Below are 21,450 nucleotides of genomic sequence, written 5' to 3' on the forward strand. Positions count from 1 at the left end.
TACCTGCGATATGTATTTCAAGGAATTATGGAACAGTATTCCCAAATTCTTCTGTTCTACCGCACTCCTCTCTCTCCTACTATTCATTGTAAAGCCTAACCTGGTTTATCCCACCAAAGTTCAACACCCCACATTTCATAGTAGTCATAGTCGTACTTTATTGATCCCGGGGGGAAATTGGTTTTCGTTACAGTTGCACCATAAATAATAAGTAGTAATAGAACCATAAATAGTTATAGTAAAATGTAAATTATGCCAGTAAATTATGAAATAAGTCTAGGACCAGCCTTTTGGCTCAGGGTGTCTGACCCTCCAAGGGAGGAGTTGTAAAGTTTGATGGCCACAGGCAGGAATGACTTCCTATGATGCTCAGTGCTGAATCTCGGTGGAATGAGTCTCTGGCTGAATGTACTCCTGTGCCCACCCAGTACATTATGTAGTGGATGGGAGTTATTGACCAAGACGGCATGCAACTTAGACAGCATCCTCTTTTCAGACACCACCGTCAGAGAGTCCAGTTCCATCCCCACAACACCACTGGCCTTACGAATGAGTTTGTTGATTCTGTTGGTGTCTGCTACCCTCAGCCTGCTGCCCCAGCACACAACAGCAAACATGATAGCACTGGCCACCACAGACTCGGATAACATCCTCAGCATCGTTCGGCAGATGTTAAAGGACCTCAGTCTCCTCAGGAAATAGAGACGGCTCTGACCCTTCTTGTAGACTGCCTCAGTGTTCTTTGACCAGTCCAGTGTATTGTCAATTCGTATCCCCAGGTATTTATAATCCTCCACCATGTCCACACTGACCCCCTGGATGGAAACAGGGGTCACCGGTGCCTTAGCTCTCCTCAGGTCTACCACCAGCTCCTTAGTCTTTTTCACATTAAGCTGCAGATAATTCTGCTCACACCATGTGACAAAGTTTCCTACCGTAGCCCTGTACTCAGCCTCATCTCCCTGGCTGGTGCATCCAACTATGGCAGAGTCATCCGAAAACTTCTGAAGATGACAAGACTCTGTGCAGTAGTTGAAGTCCGAGGTGTAAGTGGTGGAGAGAAGGGGAGACAAGACAGTCCCCTGTGGAGCCCCAGTGCTGCTGATCACTCTGTCGGACACACAGTGTTGCAAGCACACGTACTGTGGTCTGCCAGTCAGGTAATCAAGAATCCATGATACCAGGGAAGCATCCACCTGCATCGCTGTCAGCTTCTCCCCCAGCAGAGCGGGGCGGATGGTGTTGAACGCACTGGAGAAGTCAAAAAACATGACCCTCACAGTGCTCGCTGGCTTGTCCAGGTGGGCGTAGACACAGTTCAGCAAGTAGACGACGGCATCCTCAACTCCTAGAACTGGAGGGGATCTAAGTGTGGCCTGACCATAGGCTGGAGCAGTTCCAGAACAAGTCTCTCCAGGGTCTTCATGATGTGGGAGGTCAATGCCACGGGTCTGTAGTCATTGAGGCTGTTGGGGCGCGGCGTCTGCATTTGTCTGCTTTAATGTTCTTCTGCCATTTTTCCAGCTGCTCCAGGTTATTTTGCAAGCTTTGACTGAACCTTCCCAGCTGTCCACTACCACCCCCCCCCTCCAAATGTTGGTGCCATCCACAAATTTGCTGATTGTTGATATAGATAACAAACAACAACTGACCCAACAGCACACCACTAGTCACAGGCTTCCAGTGGAAAAGGCAACCATCTACTACCACCATACAGCTTCTACTGCGAAGCCAATGTCAAATCCAATTTACTAACTTACAGTGAATGCCAAGCAAATGAACGCTCTGGACCAAGCACCCGTGCAGGACTTTGTCAAAGGCCTTGCTTAAAGTCCACCACCTTTCTTTCATCAACATTTCTGGTAACCTCCTTGGATACTATAGAGAGAGTGCAGAGGAGATTTACAAGGATGTTGCCTGGATCGGAGATCATGCCTTATGAGAATAGGTTGAGTGAACTTGGTCTTCTGTCCTTGGAGTGACAGAGGATGAGAGGAGACCTGATAGAGGTGTATAAGATGATGGGAGGTGTTGATTGTCTGGATAGCCAGAGGCTTTTTCCCAGGGCTGAAATGACTAACATGAGGGAGCAGAGTTTTAAGGTGCTTGGAAATAGGCGCAGAGGGGATGTCAGGAGTAAGTTTTTCACATAGAGAGTGGTGGGTGCATGGAATGTACTGCCGGGGACGGTGGTGGAGGCGGATATAATAAGGTCTTTTAAGAGCCTCTTAAATAGATACGTGAAGCTTAGAAAAATAGAGGGCTATGCAGTAGGGAAATTCTAGGTAGTTTCTGGAGTAGGTTATGTGGTCGGCACAACATAACATGCTGTAGAATTCTGTGTTTCTAAAAACCATTAGTTAGACATCACCCACCACACACAAAGGTCTGTTGACTATCCCAATCAGATATTGTCTATCCAAATATTTATATATCTGGTCCCTTTGAGTAAATTCCAATAACTTACCCACTACTTGCGTATTTTCCAGCTTACTCTTAGGCCTTTCTTACAATATTAGCTATCCTCCAATCCTCTGGTGCCTCATGAGGCCAAGGACATTTTAAATACCTCTTCTAGAGCCCCTGCAATTTCTGCACTAGCCTCCCACAAGGGCTGAGAGGACCCCTTGTCAGGCCCTGGGAATTTATCCACCCTGATTTGCCTCAAGACAGCGAACACCTCTTCCTTTGAAATCTATACAGGGTCTGTGACCTCATGGCTGCTCTGCCTTACTCCTATAAACTGTCCATCTCTCAAAGAAATGCAGATGCAAAAAAATACATTTAAGGTCTATTCCATCTCTTTTGGCTCCTTGCATAGATGACCGTGATGATCTTCGAGAGGACCAATTTTTGTCCCTTGCTGTCCTTTTGCTCATAAGATACCTGTAGAAGCCCGGTGTGCCAGGTGTTGAAGGGTGTGAGGGAAGAGAAGTGAGTGCAATTATTAAAAGGGAGAAGGTGCTCAAAAAGCTAGAAGACCTAAGGGTACACAAGTCACCTGAACCTGATGAACTGCACCCTAGGGTTCTGAAAGGGGTTGTGATAGAGATTCTGGCAGCATTAGTAATGATCTCTCAACAATCATTGAACTCTGGCATGGTTCCAGAGGACTGGAAAATTGCAAATGTCACTCCACTCTAAAGAAAGGAGGAAGGCATGAGAAAGGAAATTATAGATCAGTTAGCCTGACCTCAGTGGTTGGGAAGATGTTGGAGTCAATCGTTAAGGATGAGGTGATGGAGTACTTGGTGACACAGGACAAGATAGGACAAAATCAGCATGGTTTCCTTAAGGGAAAATCTTGCTTGGCGAACCTGTTGAAATTCTTTGAGGAGATTACAAGTAGGATAGATAAAGGGGATGCAGTGGATGCTGTATATTTGGATTTTTGGTGTTGAGGAAGGCAATTGCAATGTTAACATTCATTTCAAGAGGTCTGAAATATAAGAGCAGGTATGTGGAGCTGAAGCTTTATAAGGCACTGGTGAGACCTCACCTTGAGAATTGTGAACAGTTTTGGGCTCCTCATCTAAGAAAAGATGAGGAGGTATTAGAATGGGTTCAGAAGGATGATTCTGGGAATGAAAGCGTTATGAGGAACATTTGATGGCTCTGAGCCTCTCACTGGAATTTCGGAGGATGGGGGAGGAGAATCGCATTGAAACCTTTCGAATGTCGAAAGGCCTGGACAAAGTAGATGTGGTAAGGATGTTTCCCATAGTGGGGGAGTCTAGAACGAGAGGGTACAGCCTCAGGATAGTGGTGTGTCTATTTAAAACAGATGTGGAGGAAGTTCAGCCAGAGGTCAGTGAATTTGTGGAACTTTTTACCACAGGCAGCTGTGGAGGCCAGGTTATTGGGTGTATTTAAGGCAGAGATTGATGGGTTCTTGATTGGCCACAGCATCAAAGTTTATGGTTCGTGGAGTGGGGCTGAGGAGGGGAGGAGAGAAAGGATTAGCCATGATTGTATGGTGGAGCAGACTCGATGGGCCAAATGGCCTAATTCTACTCCTGTCTTATGGTCTGAAGCCCTCACTTCTGCACCATCTCCTTAGCCATGTGTTAAATTGTATTATCTTGCTATTTCTGGCCTCAGTAGCACATGGCATGAGTAGCTATCTTGAGATCGCAACCCCAGAGGTCCTGTCCTTAACTTAGCACCTAAATCCTGGGACTCACTATGTCATTGGTACTGATGTAAACCACAACCTCTGGCTGCTCGCTCCCAAAATGATCCCCAACACGAATAAGGATAACTTATTGCTAAAACTAATAAATGTCAATCAATGGCAGTGAGCAAATTAAGACATCTTTTTGTGTGCGACCAGACAAATGCTCTTTTTTGTTGTTGTTTGAAGGTTCACTTTGAATATCTCCCCTCACGTTGTCTGACCTAATCCCATTCCTGATTTCAACTTCCATTCCATTCCAGGTTCACTGCTGATCAATAGCTTTCTCTTCAGGCCTCTGTGTAGATTATGGTTCTTAGTTACTGTGTCCCCTTTCAAAGCTACTATCATCTTCCCTTTTCTTGTAAAATACGTAATACATCCCCGTCTCCAATCTAGCTTTCTTCTTGGGAGTCTAACTTGGTAGCCTTATAGATCTGTTTGATGTTGTGTTCGCCATGCTTGTGATTAGCTTGCAGATGTTACAGCACCAGTCCAGGTGACATGCTCAGTGCATGGTTGTTGGTGTTTCTCTCTGGGAGAGTGCTTGCATTTGTATAGCCACCCCCCACCATTCACTTGCCTAAGTCCTGATTGGCTACCCCTTCAGTTTAACAGCAGCTACGCACTGTGGATGTCGCTTTGGTGATGAACATCTGCAAGCTAATTGCCAAACTTGGCGAACACCACAACATCAAATGCCTTAACTGGAGCTGCCAATATTCAGCACTTTATTCATAATTCCTTTTATGAATCCCTGCTGCCACCCCAGTTTGTTTCCCAATAGCTCCAATTACGCTTGTGTGGAGTATAAGTACTTCATGGTGAGTGGCATGGTCTAATTCCTTCCCAAAATCCTTTGGCCAATTTTTCATCTCTTAAGGTGCTCCTTAAACCCATTTCATAGACAACCCAGAGCTTCCCCGACCCTGGGATGCTGTCCCTCAGCCATTTGATCTGTCAGCCACATTTCACCTACCATAATTGCTTTATATGTTTGGATTGCACACCCACCCATCATTAGAAGGCCGTGAGACCAGTTTATCCCACGCTGCTTAATGTAATTTCGTGTCCTACTGCTTTAATGGCCTGCCTTAATCTCAACTGTTGTCTAGCAACAATGCTCATCTCTGAATAGTGCTACCATCTTATCTGCTGGATAACAAGAGTCTTTAGGGGTGAAGTGAGCAAGGATATGAAAGCAAGGGAGGCAAAGAAATGGCAGGTAGACTTAATGGGTACTTTGCATCTGTCTTCACTGTGGAAGACACTAGCAGTGTGCCAGAAGTCTGTGAGTGTCAGGGGGCAGGAGAGAGTGCTGTTGCCATTGCAAAGGAAGAAGTGCTAGGCAAACTCAAAGATCTTAAAGGTGGATAGGTCACCTGGGCCAGATGGATTACATCCCAGAGCCCTGAGGGAGGTTGCTGAAGAGATAATGGATGCATTGGTCATGATCTTTCAAGAATCACTTGATTCTGGCATGGCCCCGGAGGACTGGAAGAATGCAAATGTCACTCCACACTTTAAGAAGAGAGAAAATTATAGGCCAGTTAGCCTAACCTCAGTGGTTGGGAAAGTGTTAGAGTCTTTTACTAAGGATGAGCTTCGAAGTACTTGGAGACCAATAATAAAATAAGTCACAGTCAGCATGGTTTCTGTAAAGGAAAACCATGCCTAACTAATCTGTTAGAGTTCTTCGAGTAAGTAACAAGCAGGGGAGGCAGTGGGTGTCATTTACTTGGATTTTCAGAAGGTGTTTGATAAAGTGCCACACATGAGGCTGCTTAACAAGTTAAAATCCTATGGTGTTAAAGGACAGATACTGGCATGGATAGCAGAATGGCTGACAGGTGGGAATCAGCGAATGGGAATAAAAGGGGCCTTTTCTGGTTGGCTACCAGTGACTACTGCTGTTCCTCAGGGGTCAGTAGTGGGACCGCTGCTTTCCACATTGTCAGTGATTTAGTTATGGAATTGATGGCTTTGTGGCAAAGCTTGCAATGATGCGAAGAAAGGTAGAGGGGTAGGTAGTGCTGAGGAAGCATTGCATTTGCAGCAGGACTTAGACAAATTGGAAGAATGGTCAAAAAGATGGCAAATGGAACACAGTGTTGGGAAATGTGTGACAATGCATTTTGGTAAAAGGAACAATAGTACAGACTATTATCTAAATTAGGGGAAGGTTCAAATATCAGAGGTGCAGAGGGACTTAAGAGTCCTCATGCAGGACTCCCAGAAGTTAACTTATAGGTTAAATCCGTGGTATAAAAGGCAAATGCAATGTTAGCATTTAGATTAGATTAGAATATGAGAACACGCAGTCCTCTTTTATTGTCATTTAGTAATGCATGCGTTAAGAAATGATGCAATGTTTCTCCAGAATATTACAGAAATACATGACAAACCGACTGAAAAACTGACACAAACTACATAATTATAACATATAGTTACAACAGTGCAAAGCAATACCGTAATTTGATAAAGAACAGACCATGGCACGGTTAAAAGTCTCAAAGTCTCTCGAAAGTCCCATATCTCACGCAGACGGTGAACCTCCAGCGCCTCAAACTTGCAGATGCAGCATCCTGGAAGCATCCGACCACAGTCCGACTCCGAGCCTCCGACCAGCTCTCTGACACCAAGCGCCAAGCATCATCTCTGCCGAGCGCTTCGACCCCGGCCCCAGCAACAGGCAGTAGGCAAAGCCGAGGATTTGGGGCCTTCCCCTCCATAGATTCTCGATCGCACAGTAGCAGCGGCAGTGAAGCAGGCATTTCAGAAGTTTCTCCAGGTGTTCCTCCGTGCTTCTCACGGCTGTCTCCATCAAATCAGGATTGTGCACGGCCCCTAGTTAACACATTACGATATCATTCGGAACAGCCGCGCACGCTGCGTCGCGCTGCCATCTTCTCCTCCCTCCTCATTTATTTCAAGGGGAATAGAATATAAAAGCAAGGAGATAATGCTGAGCCTTTATAAGACACTAGTCAGGCTGCACGGTTTTCAACAGTTTTGAGCCCCATATCTCAAAGTATGTGTTGTTGTCATTGGAGAGAGTTCAGAGGTGGTTCACGAGGATGATTCCGGGAATGAAGGGGTTAACACATGAGCATTTGGCAGCTCTGGGCCTGTACTCACTGGAATTTAGAAGAATGCGGTTGGGGGGTGGGGGGGGGTGTTGAATTGAAACCTACCGAATGTTGAAAGGACTAGATAGGGTGGATGTGGAGAAGATGCTTCCTCTGGTGAGGGTATCCAGGAATAGTGGGCACTGCCTCAAAATTGAGAGGTGACCCTTTAGAACACAAGTAAGGAGGAATTATTTTAGCCAGAGAGTAATTAATCTAAGGAGGAAGTTGATCATTTTTTGATTGGTCAGGGCATCAAAGGATATGGTGAGAAGGCACATGGGGTTGAGTGGAATCCAGGAACAGCCATAGTGGAATGACAGAGTCGACTCAATGGGCTGAATGGCCTAATTCTGCCCCTATGTCTTACGGTCTTATGATGAAGAGGCAGAGTGAGTGTTAGACATAATGGAGGATCGAGGGAGTGGAGAATTGTTTATCTGCTATTTTTGCAATGAAATGAGGTAGAGGATGAAGAAATGGAAGGAGAAGAGAGAGGGTGGAGGAGAGAGAAAGAAGGATTCAAAAGTTAAGGCCAATCTTTTTGCTCTTTTGAGCAGCAGTAGTCCCTGAGGGGAATGCCCCTGCACCACTTCCTCCTAATTGGCAGAAAACATATGTCCCCCTTCTCATAGGCTGGGGTCCATGCAAGAATTCTCTGTGGAGGGGCTCTGAATATAAGCTAAATGTGAACTTTTCTGAGTACATCCTGAGTGGTAGTGTTAATCATTAATATCAGTGTCAGAATTGAAAATCTACTCAGTTTAAAGAAATAGCTCATCATGCCTTTTCAAAGGTTCAAAGGTCAAATTTAATGTCAGAGAAATGTATACAATATACATCCTGAAATGCTTTATCGATAACATCCAACCTAAACTCACAATATAAAAATGGCCCATGAAAAGGATAAGTGGCAGCAGTTAGTAATTAGCCCCACTCTTGGAGGGAGTAAGCTGGAGAGTGAGAGAAGTGCAAGTTGGAGTTAGTTGGGGAATGGGAGGAGTTGAAAAGGGGGAAAGATGAAGGAAAGAGGGAGGGGGAAATAAAGGAGCAAGAGAGACTGCCTTTTGGTGAATTAGAGGGCAGAGGTGGAATGCTGAAGAAGTAGGTTCAGGATATGGTGTGTGAGGGAGTGGGTTGCTGCTGAAATGTGGAAATATGCAGACATTTGTTCTTATACCCCTAGATTTAGAGTTCCAGATACTATGGACTGTATCTGTTTTGAAATTACATTTTCTGTATGTACTGTTTCTACATGTACTTGCAGTCAGGAAAATCGATTGAGCAGGTTTCAGAAGTTACTTTTTAAGAGTCTGTTTAGTAGTACAGGTTTCTTTTTTTTTCCATAGAACAGGTTTGGCTGAGTTGCTGAAAATGTATTTATTTATTGAAATACTGCGCAGAACAGTCCCTTCTAGACCTTCGAGCTGCGCTACCCAGCAATCCCCGGTTTAACCATAGCTGAATCAAGGGACAATTTGTAACAACTTACCAACCGGTATGTCTTTGGACTGTGGGAGGAACCTGAGGCACCCAGAGGAAACCTATGCGGTCACGGGGAAAAACGTACAAACTCCTGACAGACGGCAATGGGAATCGAACCCCAATCACTGGTATCGTGAAGTGTTATGCTGCCCTTCTTACGAAGGCACAGAAATGCTGGTAGACTAGAGGAGGTAGATTCAAATAAAAAGTCATGGGAACCAAAATGCTTTTTTGTCATCTACAATGCAACTTCCTGATAGTGGAAGAAGTTTAAACAGTTATATTAAAAATGGAAATCAAATGTACTGTTTTTTTTTGAAAACTGCTTTACCAGTGTCATTGAAAAACAGTTTACACAGACATTCTTTTTCCCAAAAGCCTTTTGATTCCATTATTATTGGTGCTTCAGAAAAAGGATCGTATCTCGAATTATTTTATTTATTTTTATACATGCTGCGTGGGCATCTCTGCAAGTTCTTATTTTGAATTGCCCTTCAGAATATGGTGGTGAGCTGTGTCTTGTTGTGCCTGTGGTGCTGGTATGCCCACTGTGCTATTGTGTAGAACTTGGCCCCTAATGACGCATGCACTTCAATATATTTTCAGAATAATATGACATGTCGTGGAACTTGCGGGTCTATCTATCTATTCCTCCTGACCTTTGCTGCTGCTTCTCAGGCCTGCTCTGTATCAGCATAATCTGAAGTGATGCCAAGATGAAGGAGATCAGCTTTTAGTTGTCAGTGAATTGCATTGTTTGCATGGACGGTGAACAGTCTGAGGATTGGTTGCCCACAAGTGTTGCCATGCTTCCCGTGCCAACATAGTGTGTTCACAACTCATTAACCTTAACTAAATCTTTACAATGTGAGAGAAAACTGGAGCACTGGGAGGAACCCCACATGGCCAAAGAGAAAATGTATAAGCATCTTACAAACAGCTGCAGGAATCAAGCTCTGATTACTGATCGCTGGCACTGTAAAGCGATTGTGCTAACAAGTTCTCAGTCGGAGATGTGTTAACTGATCTCGACTGGTGTATTACATTCCTGTAACTTTAACAATACTGCTGCTCTCATACTTTGAGGATTTGGTTATAGTTTAGAAGACATTTCGGTTTATTGAGCTTCTCCCTCTCGAGTCCCATTTTTTCTAATTGTTTCTTCAAACCATCTATAATTGACTTATATTTCAAAGAATGGGATAGATTGGGTATTAAACGATTTCAGGATTTGTTTGGAGGGAATCTGTCTTCTTTTGTGCAACTTTAACATTTAACCTTTCCAATACCCACCTTTTTCGTTACTTACAGATTAGAGATTTTTTTAAGATCTCAATTACATACATTTCCTACAAATCCAGATAAGAATATAATAGATACAGTTTTTAATCTGAAACCCTTTGACAACGGTTCAATGTCTTACATTTACAGTCTGCTGTTGGAACTGAAAAAGGCCTCTTTAGATAAAATGTAAGGAGACTGGGAGAAGGATTTACAGATTTTCATATCTGAAGAATCTAGAAGATTATTTTAAAATTGATTCTTCATCATTATGTGTTCGTCATTCTTTATTACAATTCAAAGTGGTATGTAGAGTTCACATGTCTAAAGACAAGCTCTCTCGTTTCTACGCAGGTATTTCCCCTTACAGTGATAGATGTACTAATGGAGTGGCCACACTAATTCATATGTTTTGGACATGTCCAAGCCTTGAAAAGTTTTGGAAAGATGGATTTCAAACTTTTTCTGCACTTTCCAATGTCAGCTTTAAGCCCAATCCTTTGACTGCCATGTTTGGTATTGTTGAGGATAGTGCTACAAAATTGAAGCCATCTAATTTGCGGGTATTGGCCTTTATGTCTCTTATGGCCAGGAGGGTGATCTTGCTCAAGTGGAAGGAGGCCGCCCCACCCACTCATGTTCAATGGCTATCTGATGATAGTTGTGCCTTGATCTAGAGATTTGTTTGATTTCTGATTCTAAACATGATTTTCTAATGTCATGGGGACCCTTTCTGAGTTATTTTCATAATCTTTGAATGTTATTAAAGTATGGATCTGAGCCATTATTATAATATTATATGGTAAGGTATTTTTTTCTCTTCTCTTTACCAACCAGCTCATTTTGGTAGTGGGGGTAGATTTTTTTTAAATAAAATAAAATTATTTTATTTCATTTCATAATTCAATTTTTTTCTACATGATTGATTTGGAATATGGATGCTGTGATCATATTTCTGTGATTTAAATGTAACGTAATTCATATTACTTGTATCCTTATGAATTCTGTATTTGTATTCATGCAATTTATAATATTAATAAAAATATTGAAAGAGAATATTGCTGCTCTGAAAGGCTACTTCTGTGCTGCTGGCTTGTGTTTCAACATTTTTCCCTGATATTAATGGGAAGTATTTTCTTCATGAATAGCTTATTGCCTTGCTGCGCTGAACTATGGGAGAGACTGAGAAAGTGGCAAGTGACGCAGCACAAACAGAATCCAATATCCAGAAAAAAGAAAAGGAGAAAAAGAAAAGGTCACGAGTTAACAAGGTGCTTGCTGAGATTAAAAAGCAGGTTGAATTTTGGTTTGGTGATGTAAACCTCCACAAAGATCGTTTCCTTCAGGAACAGATCCAAAAATCCAGAGATGGATGTGAGTAATGGCTCAAGATATAATATCAATGAGTTACAATCTAATGATTTGTGTCTTAATTACTATTTTCTCTTCCCTAGATGTTGACATATCTGTGCTGACAGTGTTCAACAAAATGAAAAAATTAACCACTGATGTAAAACTAATAGCAAGAGCATTAAGAAATTCAGATGTTATTGAGGTGAGCGAGAATAATCTTTTTCCTATTGTTATGAATGAACATACACATCCGTACACAGGCTATGCTTTTACATTACTAACTTTCGCATTTACAAGTCATTTTTATATTCTCAGTTTTTGGTTAAATTGGCTGGGAGAGGTGATAGTGTTGCTGAAATGATTAAATTTTGAAACAAAGCCTTCTAAGTGCTAAAGAGCTAGCAATACCATATAGCCTAAGGACAGCGGGCATCTTCCGCTTGTGGAAGGCACTTCCCCCAGTTCAACCGATCCTTTCACTTAGAAAGCATTTTTGAAACTTATCTTTGCTGGTTGCTGCTGGTGACTAATGGTGTTCAGCAGGGATCAGTCTTGGGTCTGCTATTTTTTTACATTATATGTTAAATGGTCTGGATGACAGAATCAGTGGCTTTATGGCCAAGTTTGGATAATGCAAAGATAGGTGGAGGATAGGTAGTGTTCAGAAGCGCACAGCCTGCAGAAACCCTTGAGCAGGAGAATGGACAAGTTGCAGATAGAATACAGTGCAGGCAAATGTACGGTGATGGACCTTTAGAAGGCATAAAGCCATACACTATTTTCTAATATTGAGTAAATTCAGAAGTTGAGGGTGCAAACAGACAAGTCATGGTGCAGAATTCTCTCGAGGTTAACTTGGAGGTTGTTAAACATTACCCATCCCCTGCTATCTTCATCAAGATGGTCACTATCAAAACCAGGGAGCACTTGAAAAGCAAGTCCAAAGCAATGTAGCTAACAATGGTTTTAAAACTGTTTTGCAGCTTAATGTAGAAGGAACAAAAATAAGGCGGCGCATGGCATTAGGAGTGCAGCCCCAAGATATTGATGACCGTACAGTTTATGTGGTATGTATGACTTCTGTCACAGAACTGCAGCCACTGGCTGCACCATGACCTGCAAAAATTGACCTCAAAGCATATCTAGCATTATTTACATCTGCATTTATCCAGACATTTACCTAAAAATGCAAATGTAACAAAAACCAATTTCCCCCGGATCAATAAAGTATGACTATGACTATGATCTGTATACCTTTGGAAAGGCAGCTACATGAATAGCATCTGAAATTAAAGGTGAAATGCACATGATAAATGTCACAGTGAAACAGTGAAATCCTGTAGGGAAAAGCAATTACCATTTTTTCATATAGTCAAGGAGTGAAAATGTTTTTAAGGGTGTTAAGCTGATTCATGTTATTTGCTTTTAGGAGTTGCTACCTAAAAATGTTACTCACAGCTGGATAGAGCGTGTATTCAGTAAATGTGGAAAAGTGGTCTACATCAGCATTCCTCGTTACAAAACAAGTGGTGACCCTAAAGGATTTGCATTTGTTGAATTTGAAACTCTACCTGGAGCCCAGAAAGCCATTGAGGTAAGGAAATGCATTGTTGCCTTTAATTCTAACCTATTGTTCACAGGAAAACAGGACAAGGATGAAGAAAGAACAAATTAAACAATCGCCTTATAGTAGGGTATTACCCAAGTTTAGGCAAAATTTTTATCATTTTGTTTATGAGAACTCATCTGGAAGGATGATATTTAGGATGCTGTTAGCAATACAGAGATGGGACTGGCACTAGGGTCTCAGCCCTAAACATCAACTGTCCTTCCTATGGATGCTGTCTGGCCTGCTGCATTTCACTTGCATTTTGTGTGTTGCTAGCACTTACCCAATGTTTTTTTCTTGGTCTTGATCCTATTTCTCATTTCTTATAGAAATGGAGTAATTTAAACTACCCAGCCTGATCCTGCCCTCCTAGTACTGCAGATGCCTTGTCAGGCAAATGAAGTCCCTGATCAGACACCCACCACCCCAGCAATCCCAATTTATTCTTTAGAGGAAAACCACACAATCACACAGAGAACATGCATAATATACAATAAAGTAGCTTAATTTTTAAAAAGGAAACAGAAAAGAGATTCTTATTGTAAATTTTTTATTTCAAGGTATTGAATAATCCTCCAGAAGATGCACCACGAAAGCCTGGTGTTTTCCCCAAAACAGTGAAGAACAAACCAGTTCCTGGTCTTAATTCCAGTGACTACAATCCCCCAGGTAAAGACTGTTACACAGCTTATCCAATAATGTACAATTTTGTAAACATTAATACATTTTAAGTACAATTTTTATTTAACAATTGTCTGTAGAAGAGAAGAAAAAAAAGAAAAAGAAAAAATCTCGAAGGACAGAATGTTGCAAGTCGGCCGCAGAAGTGATGGACCAATCCCATAAAGAACATGCTGAGGCGTCAGAAAAAGTGAGAGGGAACAGAATTGTGTCTGACTGTTCTGAAACTGATGTGCCAGACCTTTGCAAGCCTAGACCAAAAGGCGAAATGCGTAAACGAGAAAAAGAAGAGACAAGTCGGAGAAAGCGAAAGAGATGTAGTCCTGAAAAGGTGGAAGAACTATCCTCTGCAAAAGTGAGAAGAGTCACTGGCAGAGAGAAAGAAAAGACAGACAGTGAAAAGGACATCAAAGGTAAGTACATTTCAAATGAGTACTATTCAAGTACAATACATTCTTGCTTAAATCATTTTAATATTCTTTAAAGATGCTTCAACTGAAGATGAACATGGTTCAGGTGATAAGAAAGAGGAATCTATATCAAAAAGCAAAAGAAAACGGAAGAAAAAGCACAAAGATAGACACAAAGTGGAAGAAGAGGTTATACCTCTGAGAGTACTATCCAAGTAAGTCATCTGCAGATTACAACTGGAACAATGAAAAGGTTGAGGGTAAGCCCAGAAATGGCAAAAGTTTGTAAATTTAAAACACCAATATGAAGCACTTACTTGCAAGACATACAGCAAGTCTTCCATGTTGGTGCTTCAAAACTACAATAGTTGGTTTCTCTTAAATACTGTGCTGTGGTATTGTGTAGCAGAAATCTCAACAACAGAGCACTTACTTCACACAGACAGCAAGTTCTCAGTGTTAAGAGGCCCCACCTCACAATTACTTCTACTGGAGAATGTCTTTTTGCAACATTTGAACATTTTAGGGCAGAACACAACTATGCACTGTAGTTGTGCAGCAGAATTCCCAACAAGAGAGCACTTACTTCACATACAGCAAGTTCTCAGTGTTAAGAGGCTCCACCACACATTTACTTGCATTGGAGAATGCCTTTTGTTGCAACACTGAACATGTTAAGGGTGGAAAATACATGCCTTGTATAAGTGTCATTTCTTGGTTCTGTGTTCAGGTACCAACTGTTGCAGTGTGTGTCGTGAAATCCTAACATAAAAGCACTTACTTCAGCAAATGGCAACAGCAAGTGCCTTAATGTCAGGAGTGCTCGTCACATTAATCCAGAACCTGACGTTAATTCTAACAAGCAGATCTGTACAGTAATCGTACAGTAGAATTCCCAACATGAGAGCACTTACTTGAAACTAGATGGCAAGCACTCACATGTTAGAGGTTCTAAAGCAAGTTTTCCTGCTTCATGTTGCTTCCTTTGAACAGTTTGCTTTGTCACAAATAGCTGAAAATGCACTATCCAGTTCACTTGCAGAGCAAATAAATGCACCATAGACAATAGGTTTTGTAGCAGAAATTCTAATATGATAAGCACTTATTTTAGGATGCACAGCAAATGCTCACATATTAGGATCCCTAAAAACAAGTTAGATCATCCTGCAAAGGTAAAGCTAGCCAACTCCCCAACCTATAGTAATCTGCATTCCATTGTTCCTAAACAGAAATACAGAAAGGCTTCAGGACTAAGCTTGATAACAGGCACAAACCCTAATGCAAAAATACTGTTCTTTTGCATTAATCTAATCTGTAAACTAGAAATTCCAACATGTGAGTACTTACTAATGTGACTTGGACAGCAAGCTTCACTTGTTGGAGTAACTAGCAACAGTGTACTGCATAAATGGCTGGGTTAACAGGGACCCTTTTTCATTTCAATGCATTTTAAAATCGTAACACCTAGACATAAAAGTAGGGTTGGGTCAAGAATACTGGACAGTAAATCACCATTGCTGAAGTGCAATACCAGTTGAAGAAGACAGTATTGCACGATTGCAGTGGTGTTCACTGTAGCTTTTCCTTCGAGTAAAATTTCTCAGCATGATGCCCCTACATCCCCCATTCAATTTAAGTTAAATGCTTTGTTCTATAGTGTCACCACTTTCCATATTGTAACAAACAAGTTTCCATGTTTACCCCCAATGCAGTACATTTAGCGTATCATTAAGTTTAATAGCAGTTTAATAAATTTTAACTTGATAGCAGCTAACTGTCAAAAAAAATCCAAAAGTTCAGAAATCACATTTGTAGAAAGTGGAGTATTAAATATCCACTGCTACTTCAACATAAAAGCACTTACTTGAAGTTTATCACAGAAAGGCTTCTAAGTTGACGTAACAGGAGTCATTTCTCATTAATCACTTATGTCCAGGAAAAAAGCTACTTATACCAGGTTAATACCACTGATTTAGATGATGTGAAAACTGCTGCCACAAAACAACAAACTTCACACCATCTAAATTAGTGATAACATTCCGATCCTGAGGTTACAGAAGTCACACACAAGGAGTTTTTACCAAAGAATGCTCTTCCTGTTACGAAATCCTTCTTGCATATCTTCCATCCTGCCTCTTCTCTTCCACAACTAAGTGATTCCCCCAGCTTGTCAATGCCTGATATTTATATTTCTTGCAGGTAAAGTGATTTTAATGAGCTACCTTTTCTAAAGGGGCTGGACATTTGAATTTCTATTGTTTGAGCAATGTATCTAGACCTGTTTGCCTCAGTGGGTGGTGCCGGCATGTTAACAAGCTGTAAATGGCAGCATATGGGGCCATCAGCAGCAGACTGGTTGTTCTTAATTCAGTATCTGCTTTTGTTTAATGGCATTAAGATAGTCTGCACAATGACACATTAGCACACAATTTTTTACTAGACAATGTGGCTGAATTGATTATTGTTCTGAATATTTGCAGTTAACTATTAAAACCCAGTATCTCTTTTATCATTGAAGAGTCTCTACAATTATTTTTGTACCGACCTATAAGAGTTTGCTTTTAAAAAATGGCATGGGCAAACCTTAAATAGTTTAAAATGAAATCAGTTCTAAGGTGAAGAACACGTAAAATTACAGATACTGGAATTTGTAGCAGTTTGCTGGTGTCTGCCATAAACTTCTATGACTCAGATATTTTAATTTCACAAAACAATCAATATATTAAATGAAGCTTAGCAATGGATGATTACCATAAATGCTCAAGCTTATAGCATTTTACATCTATTTAGTCTTCAGTTAGTTTTTTGTTTAGATCAATAAGCAGATGAAGAGTTTGTGACACCCACCAATGGTCTCCTGGAATATATATTGCTTATTCTGCATTAATCGTTGATTCCCCACACAAAGGGACAACCTATTTTTCACTGTTTGAGTGAAAGTAATTAGATGCTACCCAGCAATTTTCTATGCAGAAGTAGAATTAGATCAGTTTTCTGGCATATGGTATGGACACCCATGCTTGATAAGTTTCTATGACTTAATTCTCAGTTAGCAATCCTATCAATTTAATAAAAAATCTACTAAAGTTTTTGCGGAGAGCATGTGTTTTCTCAGAATAACTTTTGTTTATCCATGTGCAATAATGCAGCCAATGGAAGGTAGGTAAAGTAACAGCTGAGTTTTATTCCTCTGTGATTCTAAGAAACATTTGGATGATTGAATTAACTTTGGATAGGGTGCCTTGCAGTTAAGTTCGAAGGATGCATGAGTAATCTGTGTAAGACCAATACGTAGACTATTCAAAAGTTAGAAATGCACAAAAGGTATAGATGGCAATTGTGGCTAGTTTAAATTATTGCCCAGAGTTTCTTGTCCAATGTTTTAAATTCAAAAATAAACAGTATTTGTAAAATATACACAAGAAAATACATGACTTCTATACGTTTATAGTGTAAGTCAATCTATATATTGTTAGTGTTATTGGTTCTATGCACTTTTAGTGTTCGCACATTCTGTGCACAGAGCACTTTTGCCACTCTTGTGGTCAGCTGGGATGATACTAACTGTTGTGTTTGAGAGGTTTCTGCACAATGCTTAGACTCTCAATGTTTAGTGGTAGAAGGACCCTAGACTGCAGTCCTTTCCCATAAGGTCTGCCAATCGTCAGCATTTCTGTATTATACTGGAAGAACAAAATTTTTTGTGGAAACGGTCAAGTCTCTCACTATGTCAATAATTTTCCAATATCTCTTGATACAGGGTCTAAACTCAAATGTTGATTAATCCCTTTTCCTCCATTAATGTAGTTTGACCCACTGATTTCCTTTAACAGTTTGTTCATTAGAATTGGTTTATTATTGTCACATATACCGTAGATACAGATAAAAGTCTAATTTACTGACAGATAACTTCCTGCGTTAAACGCTCCTTTGGTTGACACCTCATGGATGGATCATGAAACCATATATTTCACTTCTTTTTGTGTCTTCTACAAGAGCAAGATGGTTGAGGAGTAATAACTGTTCGTGAACCTGGTGGTCTGATTCCTGAAGCTCTTATTCCTTCTTCTTGATGGCAGAAGTGAGAAGAAAGCATGACCTGGGCGGTGGGGTTTTCCTGATAATGGATGCTGCTTTCTGCGACAGTGTTTTGTGTGGATGTGCTCAGTGGTGGGGAGGGTCAGTCAACAGTATCTGCTTTTTAACATGGAAATCAGATTTTCTGTCTTGAGCCCTATTTTTCCCCAAGCAACAGAGACAAGATCAGAACTTGGCCAACATTGCTTTCTTCTTTTCCCTCAATTTACTTTGAGTGTGGGACAAAAGGTAGCTTTCCTATTTGGGTTCTTTACAAGTCTTTGCCTGTGATTTCTTTAACGTTCTAATTATCAGCAAGAACAAGCAGTTTTCTGATACTGCATCAAGTACTATGTTAAATTTTCTGACCTACTTACTAAATAAGATAACTACTTGAAAATGATTATGAATATGTTTTTAAAAAAACGCCACTCAGAGTTATTGTGAGAAAACTTATTAGGAAATCTATTTGAAAGCACAACACTGTGTGACAACTTACCTACCTTAATTTTAAAAATTGTTATTCATTTGATTATGCATGTAATTGTTTTGCCAGGAAAGAGTGGATGGACTTAAAGCACGAATACTTGACACTGCAGAAGTCCAGCATGTCCAACTTGAAGAAGACGATGTTAGAGATCAAACAGAAAAATGACAGTGAGGGAACTGAGGAGACTGACAAAACCAAACAGGAATGTCTAAATGCCAAAGGTTAGTTTTTTTTACACATTCAGTGCAAGATGCTCAAACACAGATATAGCAATCTTTGATCATGTATATAATAGTTGTCTTGCACTTCTTTTATTCCTCAGAGGTGCAAATAGTCTTTCTGCTGCATTGTGTAATTTGGCCATGTCCCTGGGGAAATGATGATAGGAGATGAAAGATTCCGTAAATGTCTGTAGGAGACCAGTTAGTAGTGGATGTGAGTTATTCTAGCTCGAAGTCTGTGACTAGTGGTGTTCTGCAGTAATCTGTACTGTGACCGCTGTTTGTGATACATATAAATGATGTAGATGTGTTAGCAAGTTTTCAGATAATTACATTGCTGCCGGTGTGGATAGTGTAGAAGACTGGCAAAGGATACAGTGGGATATAGATCAATTGCAGATATGAGTTGGAAAATGGCACATACAGTTTAACCCTCCCAAATATGAAGTGTTGCGCCTTGAAACAGTGTACTGTTATTGGCAAGCCTCTTAACAGTGTTAATGAGCAGAGAAATCTTAAGGTCCAAGTTTGTAGCTCCCTGAAACTGCTGAGAGGTCTTGGCCCGAAACGTCAACTGTTTATTCTTTTCCATAGATGCTGTCTGGCCTGCAGAGTTCCTCCAGCATTTTGTGTGCCTTGCTTTGAATTTCTAGTTTCTGTGGATCTTCTCCTGTTTATAAAACTTCATTTGGAATAGTACACTCAGTTCTAGGTGCCCACCTATCTTTGGAGAGGACTGAGAAGGAATTAACCAAGCTGCTGTCTGGATTTGCGGACAAACTTGGGTTGTGTTCTCTGAAGCAACAGAGGCTGATGGGAGATGTAATCGTGGTTATAAGATAATGAGAGAGAGAGAGTAGCCATTGGTTTCCAAGGGTTGGGATGCATTTAAGGTGAGATGGTAAATTTATAGAATAGATACAAGGCAAGTTTTTTTTTTCACATAGAATGGTGAATGCCTGGAATGTGCTGCCTGGGGTGGTGGTGGAAGCAAATCTGATGGGGGGGGCAGGTTTAGAGGCTCTCAGATACGCAAATGAATGTGCAAGGAATAGAAAAATTATGGACATAGTCTAGACACAAATGGATTAGTTTAGTTGGACATTTGAGTACTAATTTAATTAGCTTGACATGATTAATGCATGATTTAAAAGGCTAGTGTGCAGTTACAGTACATAGGGAAAGACAATAGATTGGTGTGTCCATTACTAGAGGAATTAAATACTTAAAGCGGGGAGGGCATGTTTCAGGCCTTGGTGATACCATATTTGGAGTACTGCATTTGGTATCGGGTCTCTTTATTCAAGAAATAATGTCACAACTTAATTTTCTTACTGTGAGCAGAATGAAACTGGTTCCTGCTTGCTCCCAGCAGAGCAAATCCCTAAGTCCTATGCCCCTTCCATTTTTCCTTGTAGCTTTGTAACTTCCTTTTTTCATGTGCATCAAGATCTGTGTTAGTCATGTACTGTCATTATTTAGGCTACCAATACATTTTTAGAACATGGAGTGTTGGTGGGGGGGGGGGAAGCAAAGTATCTGGTGGAATATAAGGAGAAATACAGACTCCACAGGGGGCAAAATAATATCCAGATTACAAGAGCTCTGAGGCACAGTTAGTATGCACTTAAGGGAAAATTTGCAAAGCTGGAAGCTAGAATGCTGAACCTGTTGCCTCACCTGCCCTCGGCCACGTGATCGACCGACTATGATAATCGACAACATTGGCCTTCATTCACAGCGCAGGAGCCGAGCCTGGACTTGGTCTGTTCCTCAATGCGTGGAAGTAGGGTCTGAATACTTTTGAGGTTCATAGATTGCTGATGACCAAGGAATTTAAAAAGTTAACCCAGATAAAGGAGGAAGTGTGTTACTGAGGTTATAGTCAGAGCAGCCTATTGACTATTGCCTAATTATTTTAATGAAAGTTAGATTGGCAACACATGCAAACACGAGGAAATGTGCAGATGCTGGAATTTCAAGCAACACACATGAAAGTTGCTGGTGAACGCAGCAGGCCAGGCAGCATCTCTAGGAAGAGGTACAGTCGACGTTCCGGGCCGAGACCCTTCGTCAGGATGGCACGGATGAGAAGTGGGATCAGAGGGGGGAGGGGGAGGGAGGCTGCTGGTGTCAGTGACGAAGGGTCTCGGCCCGGAACGTCGACTGTACCTCTTCCTAGAGATGCTGCCTGGCCTGCTGCATTCACTATCAACTTTCATGTGTGTTGCTAGGCAACACACGACAATGTTGCACATCTGAGCAGCCTACTGATATGATCTAATGCCCATTAGTATTGACAATTTACAGGAGGTGAAGATCAATTTGAGTATTTGCAACTGTATCTCAAGAATGGGATTCCATTTGGAGATGCACAAAACTTGGGAGACAATAAGCTGTATCTATTACGATCTAATATTGTACCTATCCGTAAGATATATTTTAACATATCTGTTCTGATATTCTAAGTTTGTTTCTAGATATTTCCTGCCATGGAAGTTTATGTTGGAATGCAAGTTTCAAATTCATAAATCAATCCCA

General features: G+C 41.0%; 1 protein-coding gene across 5 annotated transcripts in view; it reads left to right on the forward strand.

Annotated features, from left to right (window-relative positions):
• The window catches only part of larp7 (La ribonucleoprotein 7, transcriptional regulator), a 39,914-nt gene that overhangs the window by 2,057 nt on the left and 16,407 nt on the right, over positions 1–21,450 (forward strand). For all 5 annotated transcript variants that reach the window (XR_011885747.1, XM_072255974.1, XM_072255971.1 and 2 more), the window contains 8 exons: positions 11,217–11,442; positions 11,523–11,623; positions 12,405–12,488; positions 12,851–13,015; positions 13,591–13,699; positions 13,792–14,124; positions 14,198–14,336; positions 18,755–18,909. Coding sequence is in view for 4 of the 5 variants with exons in the window: in XM_072255974.1 (XP_072112075.1) it covers positions 11,241–11,442; positions 11,523–11,623; positions 12,405–12,488; positions 12,851–13,015; positions 13,591–13,699; positions 13,792–14,124; positions 14,198–14,336; positions 18,755–18,909 (1,288 nt within the window). In the remaining variant the exon portion in view is untranslated. The remainder of the gene's footprint in view (positions 1–11,216; positions 11,443–11,522; positions 11,624–12,404; positions 12,489–12,850; positions 13,016–13,590; positions 13,700–13,791; positions 14,125–14,197; positions 14,337–18,754; positions 18,910–21,450) is intronic.

Source organism: Mobula birostris, chromosome 4 (genome assembly GCF_030028105.1).
Source record: "Mobula birostris isolate sMobBir1 chromosome 4, sMobBir1.hap1, whole genome shotgun sequence".
Taxonomy (NCBI): domain Eukaryota; kingdom Metazoa; phylum Chordata; class Chondrichthyes; order Myliobatiformes; family Myliobatidae; genus Mobula; species Mobula birostris.